The 20059-nt window shown below is 42.2% G+C and overlaps 1 protein-coding gene across 15 annotated transcripts in view; it reads right to left on the bottom strand.

Moving 5' to 3' along the window:
- The window catches only part of PRRC2C (proline rich coiled-coil 2C), a 70589-nt gene that overhangs the window by 20682 nt on the left and 29848 nt on the right, over positions 1 to 20059 (bottom strand). For 11 of the 15 annotated variants that reach the window (XM_042029754.1, XM_042029764.1, XM_042029748.1 and 8 more), the window contains exons 12-23: positions 19114 to 19729; positions 18138 to 18307; positions 17285 to 17531; positions 16018 to 16231; positions 13002 to 15362; positions 12156 to 12364; positions 11405 to 11559; positions 10622 to 10943; positions 10083 to 10168; positions 8965 to 9153; positions 6161 to 6412; positions 1044 to 1133 (exon numbers count right to left, since the gene is read on the bottom strand). In XM_042029754.1, the coding sequence (XP_041885688.1) occupies positions 1044 to 1133; positions 6161 to 6412; positions 8965 to 9153; positions 10083 to 10168; positions 10622 to 10943; positions 11405 to 11559; positions 12156 to 12364; positions 13002 to 15362; positions 16018 to 16231; positions 17285 to 17531; positions 18138 to 18307; positions 19114 to 19729 (4911 nt within the window). The remainder of the gene's footprint in view (positions 1 to 1043; positions 1134 to 6160; positions 6413 to 8964; positions 9154 to 10082; positions 10169 to 10621; positions 10944 to 11404; positions 11560 to 12155; positions 12365 to 13001; positions 15363 to 16017; positions 16232 to 17284; positions 17532 to 18137; positions 18308 to 19113; positions 19730 to 20059) is intronic. The other 4 variants (XM_042029758.1, XM_042029763.1, XM_042029756.1 and 1 more) reach the window with 3 other exon arrangements.

Raw genomic sequence — 20059 nt, 5'->3', positions numbered from 1 at the left:
AATGGACTTTCACTGGATGAGATAGGGCTAACCCAAAAGACAGATGCTGAAGCTTTGAAGCAGGGGATGGCACAGATCCTTTGTGGCCAGGAACCCCTAATTCCTGTGTTAGAAATTCAACTCCAACATTCACAAGGATTGGACATCATTAACACAAAAGAATTCTGTCTTCGACACTAACCACCAAAGCAAAAACCACAACACTACCAGAAAAGCCAGCAGAAGAGTAAGAAGTTCAATCAGTACTGCTTCAAAATGACGCTGCAGTAAGCTGAAAAGCATTTTTAGATGAAATTCACAAGACATCTTCACAAAAAACCAGAGATCCTACTGTATGATTCTTCCTTCTCCTATCAACAAGTGACTCAACCCTGAGCTAATTCTGTTACCCACACAACAGAATCACAAGATCCAAGCTCCCTGATGCCCCAACACACTCAAGACAAACTTGATTTTTCTACAAGACACAATCCAGCTGGTTCTCTCAATCACTATGCCACGCTCACAGGTCAGGATCACTGCACTGGCTTTGAGGGCTGCAAACATCCCAGCTCCATAGCAACTGAACACCTGGAAGCCTGTTGTCTGCTTTCACAACCATTCAGCTGCTCCCTTTACATGCAGTTGCTGTGATTTCAGGCTACAGTTCAAAACTCCTTTGTTTGTAAGAGCCTTTCTTCAAACTCAGCCTACAGAGCTTTGCTACTGGTACCAGGCTCAAGTCCCAACTGCTGCCAAGAACACACTCCCTCATTGTGCCTATCTTTGCTTTTTTTTAGTATTGTCCCTATAAACATCTCCACTTTCTGTGCTCTTTAGCTCACTGTGATTGTTCAAAAGACAAGAAAATACCTGAAGAATTCCAGAGCAGATACTAATCAAACCAAATGTCCTTCAGAGTAAGATTACTGGAAAAAGCCCAGCTAGTTCACATGAAAGGAACCCTGTGGACTTGTTCACTGAAGGCACTATTTGGTGCTTTAGAGAAGTGTGAAAATATTTTCTTGTCTTCAAAGTCAAGATGATCACTGCAATAGACTTACGTTCGTCACCAAAGTCTCCTCCATTTTTGTACTGCTAGTAGCCACTGTGTTAGGATGAGAAGAAGGTGTAGTGTAGTCTGTTACAGACTCCTGTGAAGAAAAACAATTCCATTAAATTATCTCCCTTACCTAAATTCAATTTCAATTTCTTGGACAGATGTCAGCCTTTCTACAGGAGGAGTTCACCAAGCAACAGAAGATTAGAATTTCACACAATTTTTTTTCTTACAAGTCATGTCTAGAAATCCTTATTGCTGAATTGCTACTGAGGTCAGGAGGATCCTTAGAAGATTACAATTTGCCTCGTGACCTCACAATGTACATCTGAGAAAAAGTCAAAATACAGTCTGTGAGGCAAGAACATAGAAAGCAATGTACTGCCTGGGCACTGTAAAACTGGACTGTGGTGGTGCAACCAATTATCGTTTGTCACCCAAGATGCTTTAGCCACCTGAAGACACTTTCAGCCTACTTAAGAAGTAAAATATCTTGGCTGAAAGCTTTCTGTAGCTTTAAATAAATACAGAAATTGCTTACTATGACAAGAAAGGCCCTCCAGATTAAAAAGAACACAAAAGGATGGTTACAATTTGCAAAACTATTTTCTTTCCTGTAAGTTTTGTCTCTGAAAGTCACAAGACTCAGATTCTCTGGATGCTGCAAGCTACCTCCTGATTTCTGCACTGGGTAATGACTTCAAGGAAGAAAAGGACTGAGGTTTTCAGTCTACCCAGAGGCTTTCCTTGAAGCTTATTTGTCACAGTTAAGTGGACCTTAATGTGCTCAGCAAACAAGGTCCACTTTCACAGCCCTGGCTGTAGGCAGTGACTGCTGCAGTTGTAGATACAAATGATGTGAGCAAACTGGCTCCCTGAACACTGCCAGCCCACAGAGAACATCCTACAGTGAACAAAGAGGGCTCTGGCACTTCTGTGAGGCCTGTTCAGTGCTGCTTTTTAGTTCTCATCACTGGTTATCTACTGAGCACATTCTGGGCAGGCAGAAGGGTGTTACCAGAACCTGACCCAGAGACTTTGCTGGAGAAATGGTGTGACCCTAAAACAGCCAAGAGCCGCTCTGTAGCCAGCACTACCAGCTCCGAAGTTTTATGTGTCTGAAGTCCAGGAAAGGCTCTATCATCTTTATAGAACCTAACACCACAAAGGAACTGAAGGACAAATCAGCAGCAGAACTGTTACTGAGTGTCTGGACTTGCCAACCCATAATGATTTTGAAGGCACAAACCATACAATGCTTGTTTAATTGCATCCAACCAGTATGATGATAAGCTATTAAATAAGTGCATACTCATTTCTCAGGCCTGTGGCAATATCTCTAAAAAAGCAATTAAAGCACTGAGATACTAACTGACAAATGACAAAGAATCCTCCTTAAAGGATGAGCTCATTTTGGTAGAAGACTAGAACAAGCTAAACCGTAATGGGGTGAGAGAGGACAACGTGCACAGTGATTTATTTTTATAACTTACGAAGAAAACAGAGAACTCTTTTGTCCATTTATTTCCTTTACTTGTTAAACTGGTGAAATACAAGATATATGGTGCTTCCCTCAGTCCCAACCACCAAACTGCAAGTTGCACATCTGCACTGGATTCCAACAGGCAGACTTAATCTGGGTAAAACAAGGCAAGCACACAAGGCTGCTTTAATCACAAAGGCCTTCTAATGAAGTAATTAAATGGCTCTGTATTTTTTTAGGATGCATTACTGCATAAGAAAGAGGAAGCTTTTTCATTAAAATTCCTTCGAGGTCTGGATGCAATTTTTACAGTGTTTCAGCAATTAAATTCCTTATGAAAGAAGACGGATCAAGACTACTGCTAACTTTCTCACTTTGCACACTCACAGCAAAAAAATTTTCAAAAAATTTTCACTACAATTAAACCAAACCATTGTATCAGCTCTGGTGCCCTTAGAAGTGTATGTGCAATGCTGAAGCACAAGGGTGGTTTACATGCTGAGTATGCAGACAAGACAATGCTTTAACCACATGAACACCATCCCATAAACTGTAGGTTAATCTCCCTCCTTCATCTCCTGGCACATTAAGTCCAGGATTCTGTTAGATATGGCTTATCACCATAAGCTTTTGCAATTCAGTTAAAGTGATTCTCTTGTACAACTGACTGAAGAAACCAACTGATTACTTTATTATGAACTAGTAACAGCTAGAGCAAAAAGCTCATGTTCATGCTTTTTTTGGAGTTCTCTACAAATTGTTTATACCTGAAGAAAAAGAACAGGCAGTCTTCCTGTAACTACCTCCTTTGCTCAAAAAGAAGAGATCACAAAACCTCAAGTGACTTGATGAACAAAGGACAAGGCAGACCTCAGAGCTGTCCTTGCTGTAAAGGATCAGGGTACTTTTTATGGGATGAATTAGCTATTTGATTTGTTCCTGATTTACATAAATCACTCAGAGACTGAAAGATACTCAAAATTTTCTGAAAAATAGCCTGTGTCCTTTTAGACATGATCTGTAAGACACAGCTGTTACTACCTGCACAAATACCTCACTGGTGTCCACAACCAGGTATTGATCTTCCTGGGATCTGAGAGATTCAAATGCAAGGGTGGGAAAGGCAAGGGGTAAGATGTTTTACCGAATTCAGAAACTTACACATTGGATTGCCTTCACTACAAAAATACTGCAAAATCCAAGAGAAACAGATGCAATGGCTTCTGAGCATCATACTTATGTACTAAACTTAAACATCTCACTGTATGAGTTCATTTATATTTATACAGTTTCTAAGCAGTCTTGTATGATTAAACGCACATGCTCTTATCATGATGTTTGTTTTGGAATGGATGGGGTACTCTTACAAAGCTGCTGAATGAGGACAGCTGGCTTTTACAGGCATTTAAATAATCAAATACACCACAAGTGTGCCTTCCTGGAAGCTGAGCAGTACTCTCTGAGAGGGATGTTTAAGACTATCAAAAGAAAAGCCGTTTAGGTTTGCCAAAACTTCAACATTTGACATTGAAACAACAGGTTAAAGACGTCAACACCTCTTCCCTCACGAATGAGTACCAAGACAAGAAAAAGCAATTGCAATATACGCCAGGACAAGAACTCCAAGGCTGGAACAGTATTTGAACCCCTTTTAAAAGCCTTTTTAAAAAGTAGCAATGTTTATTGCAGGTTTATTCCTGCAAAATTTAGATGAAGCTTATCTTATCCAATAAATTTGCAGGTTGTTGGTTTAACTCCCAGAGATGTAAAATATGACTTCTTTCCTAGAAAGAAACAACTTACTAATGCCTCAGAACCTATTCATAACAAAGGAATTTAAAAGCAAACCTGGGGCTGTTAAGACAGGAACATTTAGGCCTATTATTAAAGACTTCTTTAAGCAATCACTCAATGAGGAAATTATTGGGAATTTTCATATGCAGCACAAACTGGAAAGCTTCTTTCCACTCTGGTCTTCCTTCCAGAAGACAGAATCTTGGTGCTTTAATACTGTGGTAGTTCAAAGAGCCTTGGCAACCATGTTAAACTAAGCCGAGACCAGCAAAAAGTCCAGACTTCCCTTTTGAAAAACTCATACTTCAAAAATACAATTGCAGAGAGGAAAATCTGCTGATTTTAGCAGAGCTACTTGACTACACTGAGCCAGCCTGCAGTAATCAAAGCTATGCTTCCTATTCTGTTTGTGGCTTAGAAGAAGCCTCTCCTATTTTGAGTTCTTGTCACAGGAGTTTGTAGGACCGTGGGAAAGCACAGGATACAGACAAACAGCATTCTCACCAAGTATCTGAGCAAGCTGGTGTTTACTGCTCTACACTTCTGATTCTCATACAAGGACACTTTATCAAATTCTGGTATGAACATAAACCACTCACATCTACCTACAAGATGGAAAATGTCAGGAGGGATGAGAAATTCCTGCACTGACTTTTCTTAAGTATTTGCCATTCCACTCAGAAACCAAGCCTGCAGCTTCCATGCTGGACACAAATATCCTCCCACACTCTGCAGCAACACTTCACTGAGACAGTTCTGCTGTCATGGCATGGCACCTTGGCAAAAAGCTGCCAAAGCTGTCCTTTGTTTTGGGCTTTTTCTTCCTAGCTGTGGGTGACAAAGATCAATTGCGAGTGATCCACATTTCATATTCTTCAACTAATAATGTAACTCTTAAAGAGGATCAGTTTTCCTAAAGGGCATCAGAAGACTTCTGCTTAAGACCAGGATGGCTGAGACAGCAGGCAACCAACTTGAGCCTACACTTAGAAAACTGCTTTTCAAACCTACAAGAAGCATTTTTCCTTTACCAAAGCAGGTGTAACTATTAAGTAGTAGCTATTCAAACTGCATGGCTTCTTTACATTTGAGAGATGACAACCAGAGTTCTTGCTCAAGACACAGCATTGCTGGAGTGAGGGCAGTCCCCACACAGGCAGAAAGGAGATGCCTCTGGACATGTTTTTCAGCCACAGCTAAGAAATGAGCTGCAGAACAATGAATCCCAACACCAGGTCACCATCCCACTGCTGAGCAGGATAAAGAAGTCAGGGGACTCATCCAACTATGAGGAGTCCTAAATTTTGTGAAGGAGTTCTGCAAGGAATAGCTAGACAATATCCAAGCCAAGAGGATATACAAGACCATTTAGGGAAACAGAACAAGCCTTATCCAAAGCTTTAGCACATTCCTAGTTTAGAGATTTTCTTTTTTTACAAAACAGCACTTAATTCACAGCTTCAGGTCATCCATCCAGCAATCATGCACCCAACTTCACCTCTCTGCTGGAAGTCATCTTGCAATACAGCACACTGATCTGAGTTTACAGACTCTGCCTACACCAGGCTCCAGTGCCACTCTCCACAGCAGTGCTCAGGACTGAGTTTTCATATTCAGCAGAACAGACTTCCAAGCTGATCTGTGCTCGGGGGTGTGACAAACAGTGCAACTCTTTAGCACTTCTGCAGAACTGTTTAATTCACGCAGTACCAATGTTTCCTATCTGCTACTCAGTCGGCTCTGCACCGTGTCCAAGCACCACCAGCAGGCAACCAAGTGTCAATTAGCTCACTGTAATTGCATTTTACATATAGTACTCAGTAATCTGTCATTATTTTTCTTACCTTTGTGTTTGTTCCAAACTCTGGAGCAGACACAGATATCATCGTTCCTATCTCCGTGCTCAGTTCACTCGCTGCTTTGGTCTCCTTTGTAGTGACAGGTTCTGGGCTTCTCACAGAGGTGGGAGATGGCTTCTCCTGTCCCTCAGGCTCTCCCTGCTGTGCATCCTTCACCTTCCTGTTCTTTAAAGAACGCTCTTTCCCAATAGGACCAGGTTTATACTCTTTGTTTTCTACTGGACTCAAGTCTGGAAGCTAAGTTAGTGTTAACTTGTCAGTCATGCCCTCCCCTCTATGTTGTATCCAACAAGACTACTTTAACATGCTAAAAGTCATTGTTTCAACATAACAAAGTTTTCCATGGGTAAGCATTTTCTATCAGGTAAAGAATTTGAGACTAAGTTAGTGATAGGTACATGAAATGCATTGATTTTGACATTAGGAACCTAAACCATTGTTTTCAAGCAATAAATTTTTTATGTGAAGTGGTAGAATACAAATAAAATACAAAATAATGTCATTTTGACTGTCCTTACAAGAAAAGCAGAAAAAAAATACAAAAATCACAAAACTTTGTATACCTACAGGTTATTTTAATTTTCAGAGAATCAAGATTTTACAGGGCCCCAGGGAACTAAAACAGAAGACTCTACCTTCATTTGAAGTTATCTTGACATATGGATGTTGGCAGCATTTTTCCCTGGAAACTGATCACTAAGGGGATCCAGAAAAAATGGAACACCTACGCACAAGTGTTGCCTTATATTGCAGACACCATTGCTGGGATCACTGCTGCAATTCAGCAGTTTCTTTTTGTGCAGCTGAATTACAGCAGAATGAAGGGCCCTAGGGAACCTGAATGCTCTGCTGTTTCAACAGCCATGTCCTTTCTGGCTGAGACTCTCAGCCCACTTCACTACTGAGGCAGCACAAAAATCCCTTCAAAGCAGTGCTTAAAATCCTATTCCTTAAGCTTTGAGAGTGGAAAGACAGAAGTTGCTGGTAATTATCTTTCTCAATACCAACCAGCTATTTCAGGAGTAGATGAAGACTCTACAATATGATGGTTTTGGGGAGGGTGGAGTTTCCCAAAGGCATTTGGTACCCTCAGGAGGCCAGCAGAGACTGGCTTTCAGAGGGAAGGAAGAAAAAAGTAGAAACAAATGCCTGAGCTCTGAAATGCTGCAATCAGGAACATCAGGCCCACCTCACACCAAATAATATTTTCCCTAATAGTTTACAGAGGCTGAAATTCCTCTAGACACTTTAAGGTCACATTTGAAAGGTAAATTGCTTTATTTCAAGTATGGTCCTCTTATGTTGCCCATAATAATTCAACAATACCAACCTCCAATTCTGAACATAAGCTTGTATTTAGGCTTCAGAGCAAACATCACCACAGGGGTGGGTGGGTGTGTAAGAATTGTTTGTTTGTTGGGATTTTTTTTGTCATCAAGACAGTTAAAAGGATTTACAACCCCCTCAAAGGAGTGTAAAAAAATGTTACCCTCCAATGCATTTACTATTTAGTCACATATGTGTCTTTCGACAAAATCTGCAGGAGGCTTGATAGCTATAAACAAGCAGAAAAAAGGAACTTTCTACAGTGTCAAGTAGACCCTCTACGTATATTTAACTTTGGAGTTCAGTATATGTAAGTGATTTTATGTGGGCAGTTTTAGGCATGCTGCAGTGTATCTGAGACATGGGTTACTGCAATTCACCAGCAGTTTTCTCTGTTTCAGTTTCTGCGTATTTCTCTGCTGTACAGGTTTTATATTCTGCAATGAAAGCCATGAACTGCAACACTCATTCTGTGTGTGACTGCACTTTAAGATTTCAGCTCTTCTTTTGGAGGGGGGGGAGGAAAACCCAACAACCAACCAAAACCCAAACAACCAATACAAAGAAACACCCAGTCTTCTAGAAAGACAAAAGGGCTTTAATTACATCAGGACTGCTGCCAAATCTCAGACATCAAGAGGGACTGGAATAGCTGATGCTCTAAGTCACCAGACAAGTTTATCTGCTGTAACCTTCTCTTTCTGAGAATCAGAAGCTGGTGCTGAGTGCTAGTGATACACAGTTTAGTGTGAACTGGAGGTGGAAACAACAAAAACTCTCTGGAAGGTGAGCAACACACTGATTTTTAAAACTGATATAAGTTTGACTACCTACTTAGAATTAGCTGTAAAAAAATTAATTATTCAGACATCTATGCATTCAAATTGGAGACCTCAAACCAATGTCTCTAACATTCCTCCCTCTCCTCAAAACAGTTATTTTTCTGCAACTTCATGTATTTATCAGTTGATAACCTGGCTACAAAACTAAGCAGGGCACCATTCATCACTTAGAGGGGGTAAGGCAGGCACAGTGGCTGGAGGAACCACTGCACCTGAAGACACAGCCAGGGCAGCACTGGAATGCTGCTTCCAAACAGCTCTCAAGGCCTCAGTGAAGCAAGCTCAAGAGAAAAACAGAAAACCCAAAGTACAAAACAAAAACAAAGCACTCCACCACATCCACAGTTTCCCAACAAAGCTATCACAAATCTGTACTCCCATCCCTGGCTCCAAACACAGAACCAATGTGCAGGCTCTGCTGGGCTAGGATGCTGTTTAATTACATTGCACATCTGCTCTGCAAGAACCACCTTGTAGATTGTTTAAGGAAATATAAAAAGGGAATGCAATTTTTATGGGTCTAGTCCTAACTCAATGAGAATTCTATTCTGCTATTTGTAACCTTTTTTTGACTGAATTTCTTTAAGTTTACAAGTTTGTACTGAAATTATAACCTTTTACCTTCTGTGCTTTGATGGGTCCAGCCCGAGGCTGTTTCTGTCTCTGCTCTTTGGGTTCTGGTAATTTGTCAGTGGACTTCTCAGAAAGCACAGGGCCAACTTCATTGTCACTGCCACTGGAAGCTGGGGCTCCAAACTGAATAGTTTCTATACCAAGATCGACTCCACCTTCTTGTCCAGGCTTTGTCCCCTAGTTAAAAGGCAAACATTTAATCCATTCTGAAAAATTTCTGTATCAGTACAATGACAATGGTTCAGAAAAGAGCACAAAATAGGCTCAGCTGAAAACCACTAGAAAGGTACTTTTATCTTCTGCCAGAAGCACCATTTGTGACTGCAACAGATTTACAAGAATAAACAATATCTGAATGTACACTTCCTCCTCCTCAAGTTTCTATTGTTAAACAAGCTCAAGAAAAAAGCAGTGAAGAAATATGTAAACATCATCAAGATCAAGAGGAATAAGTGCAATTCAGATTCAGGTTCACAACATTCTCTGGAAAGTTTAAAACTTAATGTTCAATTCAAGAGGAACAGTAAGAAATATAAAAATATTTCCAGATCTCTTATGCAGTTAAAATAGTCTCCAATGACTGCTATCTCAAATTCTTGCAGTTTAAAAGAATTAAGACCAAAAAAGTACCAAGAAAGTAAAACCACAGCACCTCAAATGTAAAATTTAGGCCTATGCAAACTCCACGGGAATATCTACAGATAATACAGTTATAAAGCATTGACTGCTTTTTGTATCTCCAATTTAAGGAACAAAAAACCCCTTTAGTTCCTTGGAGACATCCTGTTTCTGTCTGTATCACTGAACCTTACACAAACAGGCAAACTGGGCAATATTTTTCCTTTAAAAATGCAGTGAATAGCAGCTATCAATGGAATCTGTGAATGGCTGAGTTATTATCAAGAGAACAGGTTTTTCATGCTGCAATTATAAAATCACCAGGCTGTATCCCATGTTTCTGTACTATCTCCTGACTTCATGGGATTTTACACATAATAGCTTAAGTATCTGCACGCCTGGATAAATGGAAAATCTGTACCCAACCCAAATGAGATATAATTTGGGTAAACTTCACACACAGCAACTCTTCCTCCCTTCATTCTTACCTCTGGAGACGTAGCTGAACCAAAAGATGTCAGAGGCTTGTTCCAGGCACTGACTGAAGGTGGCTGAGGTGGGCTAATGGGTCCCACTAACAATGAAGAAAAGAGAGTTAAAAAACTCCTCTAGGTTGCTAGAGGCATTCAAATCAATGTATCGACTGAGTGAGAATTAAATTACAGATGTCTTGATTAATTAAGCTTTAATTAACCTATTTAGCAGTTAAAAATATGCTACCTATTCAGCTGCTTTCAAGTGAGGCAATTATCATGTCTGGAAGAATGACCAAGTCTGACAAAACAGACTCCTCAAGGGAGTGACAGTTGCTCATTGCTTGTGAATGAAGAACATGGCAGAATGAAATACTGACTAACATTATACTGCAAAACCCTCTTTCCGGAGGTTACTATGCTGCACTTGGGTATGCTGCCCTGTCCAGAATCCATCTGCAGCTAAAAAGACAACCAGAGAGCCAGCTGGCAATTAGCTTTCTCTAATACAATGCTTGCTCGCCCCCACCTCAAATCCAAAAGCCACCACTTACATTTTTTGGAGATGTCATTCAGAACTGCTGTAGGAGGCACTTTGTTGTCCCATAGTTCAGCTCCCAGGCCATTGTGAGCCTGGGTGTTCTGCAGGACTTTGCCTGACACCGTGTAGTCAGTGCTGGCTGTCCCTCCTGCAGCCTGGCTTTGTGTTGGAACAGGAGCCTGTGGCTGAGCTGGAGACTGTGCTGGGCACGGAGGCTGTGCCTGTGCCTGCTGTGCAGCTGCAGCTGCTGCCTGCTGCTGCTTTTTGGCAAATCGGGGGGGCAGCTTGGAGTTCTGACCTCGGCCTTTTTCACTTGATCCTTTTTTGGTCCAAACCTGTAAGGAGAAGCCAATTTTATTCTTCCAGGGGACAGTCTGTACAGACAGCAATTGTACAGTGCAAAAAGCAAACTGATTAGCCCAGCCTTAAAAGAAATTTATTTTTTGGGGGGTATTTAACCACAGGGACAATGATTTCTCATCTGTTTTCTTCTTGGAATCAACTGATATACAAGCAATAGGATAAATCTTTATCACAGTATAAAAAATGGTGGTTTTTTCAGTTTGCCAATTCCACCTGCCTGACAGCGCCCAATTGGGAAGTACAGAATCCCAAGATGACTAAATAAAAATTAATTTTATTTACTAAATATTAGCAACTTTAATATTAAATATAACTAAATAGTTTTATTTAGAAGGAGAAAATACAGCCTTTTTGGAAGGAAGATTCTGCACCCTTGACAACATTCCCAGTACTGCAAGTAGCTTTTTCCCCACCATAAATGCTGGTCTTGTACCTGCACTGTTTGCTCTTCCTTCTTTCTGCGCTCTTCATCTTGCAAGCGTTTTTGCTGCTTCTTAGACACCACTTCTGTGAAACCATCATCATTCAAGTTAGATTGGGAGTCTTCAACTACTGTCACTTCAGGGTGATCATCAATGATCACAACACCTATAGGAAAAGGAAAGGTATAGATGCTGCTGTTTCAACAGCTTCAGGGTGCAATGCACCAAGCCAAAATTGGCTTTGGAGTGGAAGTTACTTCCCCACAGACACAGAGGGGGGCCCTGATTAATGGCAAGCTTCTGCTTGCCAAGTGCTTTGCTGTTGAGCTCGAAGACAAGGAGTTAATATTTAAGAACTTTAGAACTGGAGCTTCCTGTACCAGATTCTCCAGGAAATATGAACTAAAACACAGTAATGAATAATGAGCAGCCCTCCCACGTATCAGCTCTAAGCTCATCAGTGATAACCACTGCATTTACTTTTGAAAATTAACTGAATTATGAGAATGTGATGGGGAATGGTATGAATGCAAGTTTATGATTGTACAAAACTCTTCTCCTCTGTACATAACACACAACTAGGTTTGCCACCTTTTACAGGCACACATACAATTAGGTATCACAAAGATAGCCATGCTCAAGTGTATAATTATTCCGGTGTTTTAAAAAAATCACCTTTGTTAAAGTTTCCAAACATCTAGCTCTATATGCAATAAAAGTAGCAGAACTATCAAAAACTGTTAGGATATTATCAATACATACTTGCATAATTATTAAGATCAAATTGAGACAAGGCATCCACTTTTTCCTTAGGCTTTTTTGGACCAGCCTTTGGTTCTTCTCTCTTTTTGCCACTTGCATCCTTGGTGGTCTTCTGTCCTGCAGCAGCGACACCTCCATCCTCCTGATGTAAAGCGTTGCTGTTGGCAGGATCAACACCAGGCACAGGTGCTGCCTGCTCTTCAAATGGCCTGTGTTAGAAAGAAACATTTGAAAATTAAGCCACAGAGAACACTCAGGAGGGAGCAACAATCTAATTCAGATCCCACTGTAGGGCTGGAAGTGTTACTGACTTCTTAGTAGGGTCCAGACTTTTTACTTTCAGCTCCTCAATGAGAAGTTCAACAGCAAAAGCTGATTTGGGGAAATAACAAATACCCTGTGCTAACCTTTCCATCAAATTAAGCATATGGAAAAATAAAGTTTAGTCTAAATGGTAAGCATTTCTCAACCTGCTTGTCTGTGTTAGGTGATTGATCTAAAATGCAATGCAACAATTTATATATTAACTGCAGAACTGCTCACATGAACATTTCTGCTTGCATCCAAATCTCGAGAAACACAGCTCAACTCAGAAAACAGCACTGCTTTTTTTTTTAATTAGGCATTTTTAGCACTGTGCATACAAGAATACTCCACTCTCACCTTCAGGTTCCAGGTGTCTTGTATACGAACAGAAAAAGTAGAAAGTACAGAGCCACGGGTGCATGCATCAGTGCCTTTTCTACCACTCCACAGATCTAAACTAACTGCTTATGGTCTCAAACCAAAAGAGGACAACAGATGACCATGACGCTGTGTGCTTCCTCACAGAGGCTGGTTACTCACCCTCTTTTTCCACTTCTGGGAGGAGGACCACTCCGCCTTTCACTCCGGGGCCCTGAGAAATTCCTCCCTGGCTTCGCCGGCCCATTGTTGCCACGTCGGTTCTGACGGTCTATTCCAGGCCGCTGACTAGAGAAGCTTCTCTTGGCTATTTCCCTTTTTGGAACCCCAGCGTTTTCTCCTGCCTTTGCAGCTACCTGTGCTGCTGCATCTGCTGTTTTCTTCTCATCCCTTTCTCGCCTCTCATTGAAGTCGCTGCTTTCCGAGGCTGTCTCCCACTCTTCATTTGCCTGGTCTGAAGAATTCTGGTTGGACAAGTCTGGTGTCTTACTTCCTGACACATCCAGAGCAGGGTTGGAAGGCTCATTAACTGCATTACTAACTGTGGCACTTGTTGTGGAGCTGGTCACCACCTCACTCATCTTGGATGCAGCCTCTCTCTCTTTTAGGCGCCTGAAGCGTGGTGGCTTATCTTGCCTTGGAGGCCGGGCAGGCCTTTGTCTTCGTGGCCTCTCTCTGTTTGGATCAAACTTTCTCTCAAATTTTGGAGGCCTTTTATCAATTGGTATAGGACCATAATGCTCATTTCTTCTTGGAGGCTCCCCATCTTCTGGTTTAATGATCTCTGTTTGCCTAGGATTCCACTGATTGTCTCTGTAGGCTGGTCTCCTTATTGTGGATGGACGTGGAGGACGTCCCCCAGGATCCCTACCACCACGTCTATACATTCCCCCTCTGCCTCGTCTAGAAGGCTCTCCTTTAGGAAGAAATCCTGGTTTGGGCTTGTTCTCATCATCTCTTACGTATGTTTTTTCTAGGGATCTGTTGTCTACTCTGATATTGTTCTCAGGTTTGAATGACAGGGGCTTCGGAGGCTTCTTGCCATCAGCTCTTTCTTCTCGTTTCGGGTGCTTGCCCTTAATGATGCTGTCTTTATCTGAAAGCAGGGTGTCACTTGCGCTCTCGTGCACTTCACTGTCAGAATCTGTCTCTGAGCCGTGCTGGCGCCGCCGTTTTGGGATTACTTCAAAGTCAGAACTCTCACTACGAGTTTCACTCTCTTCTCTTTGCCTAACAGGCCCTGAAGGCACATGCTCTGATCTAGGCTTAGGATCTCTGTAGTGTGGATACTCTCTATTATGGCCTCTACTGCCCCGACCACGTCCTCCATAAGAACCCCTGTAGCTACGGCCCCTCGAATAATACTCGCCACGACCTCTGCCTCTGTATCCCTGATCTGGGAACCAGTCCCTGTCCCTGGCCTCTTTCCAGTATGTCCTAGGTGGTAAGCCAGGCTCTCTTTTTACTGGTCTGGTTTCTAAGCGTGGTTTCTCTACCACCTCCTTGCTCACCACCTTCTCAGCCTGCTTCTCCTCCTTGCTGGCTGGAGCTGGGGGCTGTGCATGGGGCGGGGGCTGCACTGCCGGCTGGGTGGCCGGGGCCTGCGGGATAGCCGGGGGAAGCTGGGCAGCAGCTGGCTGGGCAGCTGGGAGCTGCTGCTGGACTGCAGGGGCAGGGGGCTGCACCACAGCTTTAGCTGCAGCCTCGGGCTGACTGCTCTCCTGGCTTGCTGGTACTGGAGCAGCATCCTGGGTTATCTTCTTAGCCAGAGGAGCGCTGCTGGAGGTGGATCTCTCAGGCTCAGCCTGAGGGAGTGGCACTTGAGGTGCTTCCTTTTTGTCACTTTTTTCAGGTTTGCCTGGTTTTTCACTAGCTGTCTTTTCTCCTTCTTTCTCCTTTCTCTGCTCACGCTCTTCTCGCTGTTCCCGCTCTTCCTTCATATCCCTAAGCACAGGTTTCTTAATAGGACCCGATCTTCTTACTGGTCTATCACCACCTTCGTCTCTCCTGCCATAACCTGGCCTAGGACCCCATCTTGTTTCAGACTTAGGTTTGAAAGTTTTCTCAGGTTTTGGTCCTTCTGATGTTCTATTAGTGATCAAAATTTCTTTTTTCGGTTTAATCTCAAGTCTCTCAATTGTCTCCTTTGCCTCAATAGGCCTGTTACTTAATTTAGGGATATTTGCTGCTGTTTCACTCCTCTGGTCTTCTGATTTTAGAGAGTGACTTGAACCATGGGAAATGCTTCTCTTTAATGAAGAGTGACTTTCCCCCACAGGCACCAGTTCTGGTGAACTACGTGTAACCTTCTCATTCACTGCTTCAAAATTAACTGCTGTGTTAGGTGTGTCAGTTTGAAGAGGCTGTACATCTTCCAAAGGCCTGCTTGGGAACTTCTGTACCTCTACCTCTCCTGATTCTCTGAAAAACTCTGTCTTTGGATGAGAGTCCAACTGGTTGTGTTCTACAGGATAAGCACTGGCAGGGACAGCAACTCGTTCTTGCTCCAAGTGTGCCTCAGACCTAAGCAGAAAGCAATTATTAGTGTGTGGGGGAAAAATTTATTCATACATAATTACTCAAATCAAATAATTTTCTATTAAGGATCCATGTCAGCTCTAGGAAGTAATTTTTAGGATCAGGAAATAATTTTTAATGGAGCCACCACCTATTACCCAGATGGCAGCAGAACAAAAAGAATTTCTGAATACTTTCAAGATGCAGAGGAAAAAGCCTGAGTGTTCATCATGAAACAAAGGCCAAAAGGGACTGTTTTGTTTTATACCACTTGTACTTAACACACTACTTAAGAAACAAATATACATTGGACAGAAGTTCTCTAAAATGGAGAGAACAGAGAGCAAACGGAGAACAGAGAACACTGTAGGAATATTCTACAAAACTGAAAATTCAGAATATTCTGGCAATCACCATTCATCTAGGCTAAGGATCCTAAACAAGAGGTAAATTGTCTTTCTACACCCTGCTACAGAATAGGCATGTTTTGTACAACAGCACCAAGCACACTGCATCCCCCAGTCACAGCTCCTTCTTTCAAGTTTTGTATGAAGAGCAGTTACAACCCAGTCAGTTGACACTGCAACCTAAGTTACACAGCTAGGTGAGCAAGTATGTGTGACTTGGAGAGGTGACAGGCACTGGCACAGCTCAGGCTTACCTCAGATCATCAGGCTCTTCTAACACCTTGGGAGGAGAACTGGACTGCTGAGATTCTGCATGGGGGTAGGGGTCTGAGCCCCACATCATGCGTGGCTCTGACAGAGGCACAGTGTGCTCCCTTGCAGAGCGAGCCATGTGCTCAAATGAATCTGAACCAGCTGCTGAGCCCTCCAGCTGCTCCCTTCTCATCAGTGGTTTGGGAGGCATAATTCCTGTGGCAGAGGGAAGTTCAACAGTTGAAACAAATTTAATATTAGCAAAGACACCGACCTCAATACAAACAAAGCCTATCAGGAGGTACCAAGGAACATTATTCTCTCTCCTCCAGTCTCCTTCCCTTTGACCCTCCATGTTGAAATCAAATGTCTATTCCCTGCCAGCTGATCTCAGAATGACTAAATCATACTCAACACTTGTATCCCATGTCCCAACAAAACGAAAAAGTTGTCTGCTTTCACTATAAAGGGAAGAACCAGGCCTGTAAACCTGCAAACTCATAGACAAAGTTTCTGCTGTAACATCTGAATGGCAAAAGGCAAGATGAGTGTACACACAGGTAATTTTTTATACTCTTATTATTCCAACTTTTTTCTTTGTACCATTTCAAAGAATTTCTGTAGTTTCACTGTCTTTACTTAGCCTGCCATTTCTTCCACTCATTCCTTGCATTCACTGAGGATACCCTTTCCCCTGCTCATTAGCTGGGCAGGTATCTCCATTACACTACATGACAGACTTCTATTATTTATGCCCAACAGCTTTCCTAACTGCAAATCAGATGGCCACTCCGCAAATTAAAAAGGACTTTTTAGGGTCAAGAATTTGAAACCACAAATTTATTACGACTCTGGAGTTGTTAATATGTAATGTAAAAATAGCAAAGTTTCATGGGTTTTTTTAGGAAGCAATGTAGTACCAAGTGCTAACGTGTAATGAAACACAAATGGTAAATACACTATTTCTCAGTTCAACCTAACTCTTGCCAGCTCTAACAAAGGCTTCTGCTGACATTATCAATCATCTTAACTGTCACTCACATGCCTGCAGTGTGACAGCTGGGACTTTACTTCATAGTCAAAAGTATACATTCTCATAGGGCTACAATTTTAGTCACATATGACTACAATCTATTTTGTCTTAAACAATAAAATAATGTAAGCTTCTTCATAAAAACTCACCCATTCAGTGAAAAGAGTGTGGTTAGGAAAAGACTTCTATTTCAAAACTAAGTAAGTTCAACAGCCAAAAAATGTTCCCAGGTTTACCTGGATGAATAGGAGGCATATCCATTGCAGGTCTTCCTGACATCATCCGTGGGTCCATGTAGGACTGCATCATGAGCCACCGGGGGTCAAAGCCCATTGAAGCCAAATGCTGGGGATGAGGCTGCATGGGCTGGTAAAGGGGTCTGTGCTGGGGTGGAGGGACAGGGCCACTCGAAGGCTGGGAGGGAGCAGACTGTGGAAGGACACCTTGCTGCTGCTGCTGCCACTGCTGCTGTTTCATTTGCTCCTGCAGGTCAAAAAACAGTATTACAGGACTTTTTGGTAAGATGAAGACTTGAGCACAGCTCTAATAACCCTTGGAAACAACAAGTACAATTATCTCCAGGACAGTAAGCATTCTGAAAGTCACCTGCAAACATGCATCAGGATGAGCTAAGAGAAAAGGGAGAAAACCAGACGGCACAATTTACAATAGCTACAGCTTAACTGGTGTGCAGCTGAGACACAGAGCAACCTATACTCCATGCATGTCATTAATGCAAAGTGCACCTCCGACCACAGGACCCAAGTTCAACTCAAATCTGTGAGTGTCACACCCTTTTAAGAAAAGCTGCAGAAATAATCAATCATGAGACTTCTGGTTCCACAGGCAAGCCCAGGGCAATGTCAGCGTGGACCAGTTTTAAAGCCTCCCTTGCCTTCTGCTCACTTATAGACCATGCAAGTGACAAGAAGTATTTTAGGCAGAGCAATTCCTGCCAACACCATTTTCTAGAAGCTGGAAACCAAAATCTCAGGATTTCTAGAACTCCTATGGTCACCTTCTCATTCAGAATGAGGCAGAATACATCATTCTTTAAATAAGCCTCCTTTTAATGAACTGGTTCATTACCTGCTGCCTCTGAAATCTTGGTGGTAATGATTTCTGGAACTGCTTAGAATAGCCCGAGGAAACAGCAGGACGAGGTTGAGATCCTGAGTCTGGCTCATTCTCATGAGTCACCTGTGAAACCTCTTTCTCATTCCGACCACTATCCTGTCGAGTAAAGACTGCTTGATCTTCTGGAAAAAAACAACAAAAACCCCACCCATGGGAGACAACAGTCAATCTTAAAACTGACAATTTCATCAGAATGTCACCTAAAGAATGTTCTGAAATGTCTGCCTTCTCTAACTTCACAATCTCAGTTTTCCAAAACCATTAAAGGCAACAAAAAGTCAAGGACAACCTCCCAAAACAGAACGACTGTTGTTTATACACCTCTGTCTCTTTTAAACTCAAATACCCTGGGAAATCAACCACTGGCATTAAGGCTGCAGCCATTATGTGATTTAAGAAGTGTTGTATCAATGATACCATATTGCATTTGTATCAACTTTTTTTTTTAATGAACTAAGGTTTGGTTTTACAATCAATTTTATCCCTTTGAAGATAATATAACCTTAACAAGCATAGTCTTAACAATTTGCTCATGGCATTCAAGTTTCACTACAAAAAATGCAGCACATTTAAATATGTGTCTGCTTCTCTAGGCTTGCTGAAAGAACAGAATAGCTGAAATAATTTGCACTGCTTTTTAAGCAACATGGGTGGCTGACCCTTCTTTAGGAAGAGAAGAAAGCCTGCTTTTCTTTCCATATTCCTCAAAGTCCAGACTAAATCACAGAAGCCATTTTATTCCCTAATCTTTTGATGAGCTGGGCAAACAGGCTTAGCTCAAAGGACAGTTATCAGCTGTAATACGCCAGGAAAATAACTGGTCTAGATGCACTAGGTTAATTAGGTATGCAAATGAGGCTTCTAGACAACAACTATGCTCTGTGACTCAGCTTTAAGATACACAACTCCTACTTATGTGCAAGCATACCTTTTTCTTTCTTGTTGTTCTTGGTTTCACTTTCTTGTTTTTCTACTACAGGTGTTGCCACAGGTTCTACAGGTTCAGGGACATCATGTGCTGGTTTCTCCTCTTCTTTCTCCTTCTCATTCTCCTTCTCTTCTTTTTCCACCTCTTTTTCTTTCTCTTTCTCCACTTCTTGTTCTTTTGCCTTCTCCAGTTTTTCTTTTTCTTCTTTTTCTTTCTCCTTCTCCCTTTCCCTCTCTTTCTCCTTTTCCTTCTCCCTCTCTTTTTCTCGCTCCCTTTCCCGCTCCCTCTCCTTTTCCCTCTCCCGCTCCCGTTCTCTCTCCCTCTCCCTTTCTCTTTCCCTTTCCCTCTCCCTCTCTTTCAGAGGGTCTTCCCGAGAGGGTTTTGTCACACAGCCGAATTTCTCATTTAACCGTTTGAGCTTTTCAGCACAAGCTGCTTTTCGCTGTTCTTCCATTCTCCTCTCTTCCTCTTCTCGCCGCTTACGGGCTCGCTCCACTGCAGCTGATATCTCTGACTGCTGCCTTCTCCTCTGCTTCCAAATTTCATCATCATCTGGTACTGGTTTAGGGGGAAAGGGTCCCTGCCTTCCCATCTGGCGATCAGGGGGAGGAGGGTGCTGTGAGAAGAAAATCAGTCAAGTTGAACACGTGTTACATAAACAGCCAGCTGAAATACAACGTTTTAACTATTTGTCAGCACATGTCTATCTGCACAGCATTTTTAAAAAGCAAAACTTGAAAGAAAAAGCCAGCCCTGACCCTTCCTGACCCAGTTCAGACTCTCACAACCTGAGCTCAGAAAGGAGAGTAAAGTAAAGAATCACTTGGGCTCATGTCAACTCTCCATCACCATCAAGGCAAAGTGACAGCGAAGACCACAAACATATTTTAGATTTGGTTACAGGCTGCTCTAAATTTCAGAGACTCAGGGCAGATCTCAGACACAA

Source organism: Corvus kubaryi, unplaced genomic scaffold (genome assembly GCF_017639235.1).
Source record: "Corvus kubaryi isolate FWS band 111438036 unplaced genomic scaffold, C.kubaryi_AGA036_p1.0 37334, whole genome shotgun sequence".
Lineage (NCBI taxonomy): Eukaryota > Metazoa > Chordata > Aves > Passeriformes > Corvidae > Corvus > Corvus kubaryi.
This window is presented reverse-complemented; position numbering and strand designations above follow the sequence as displayed.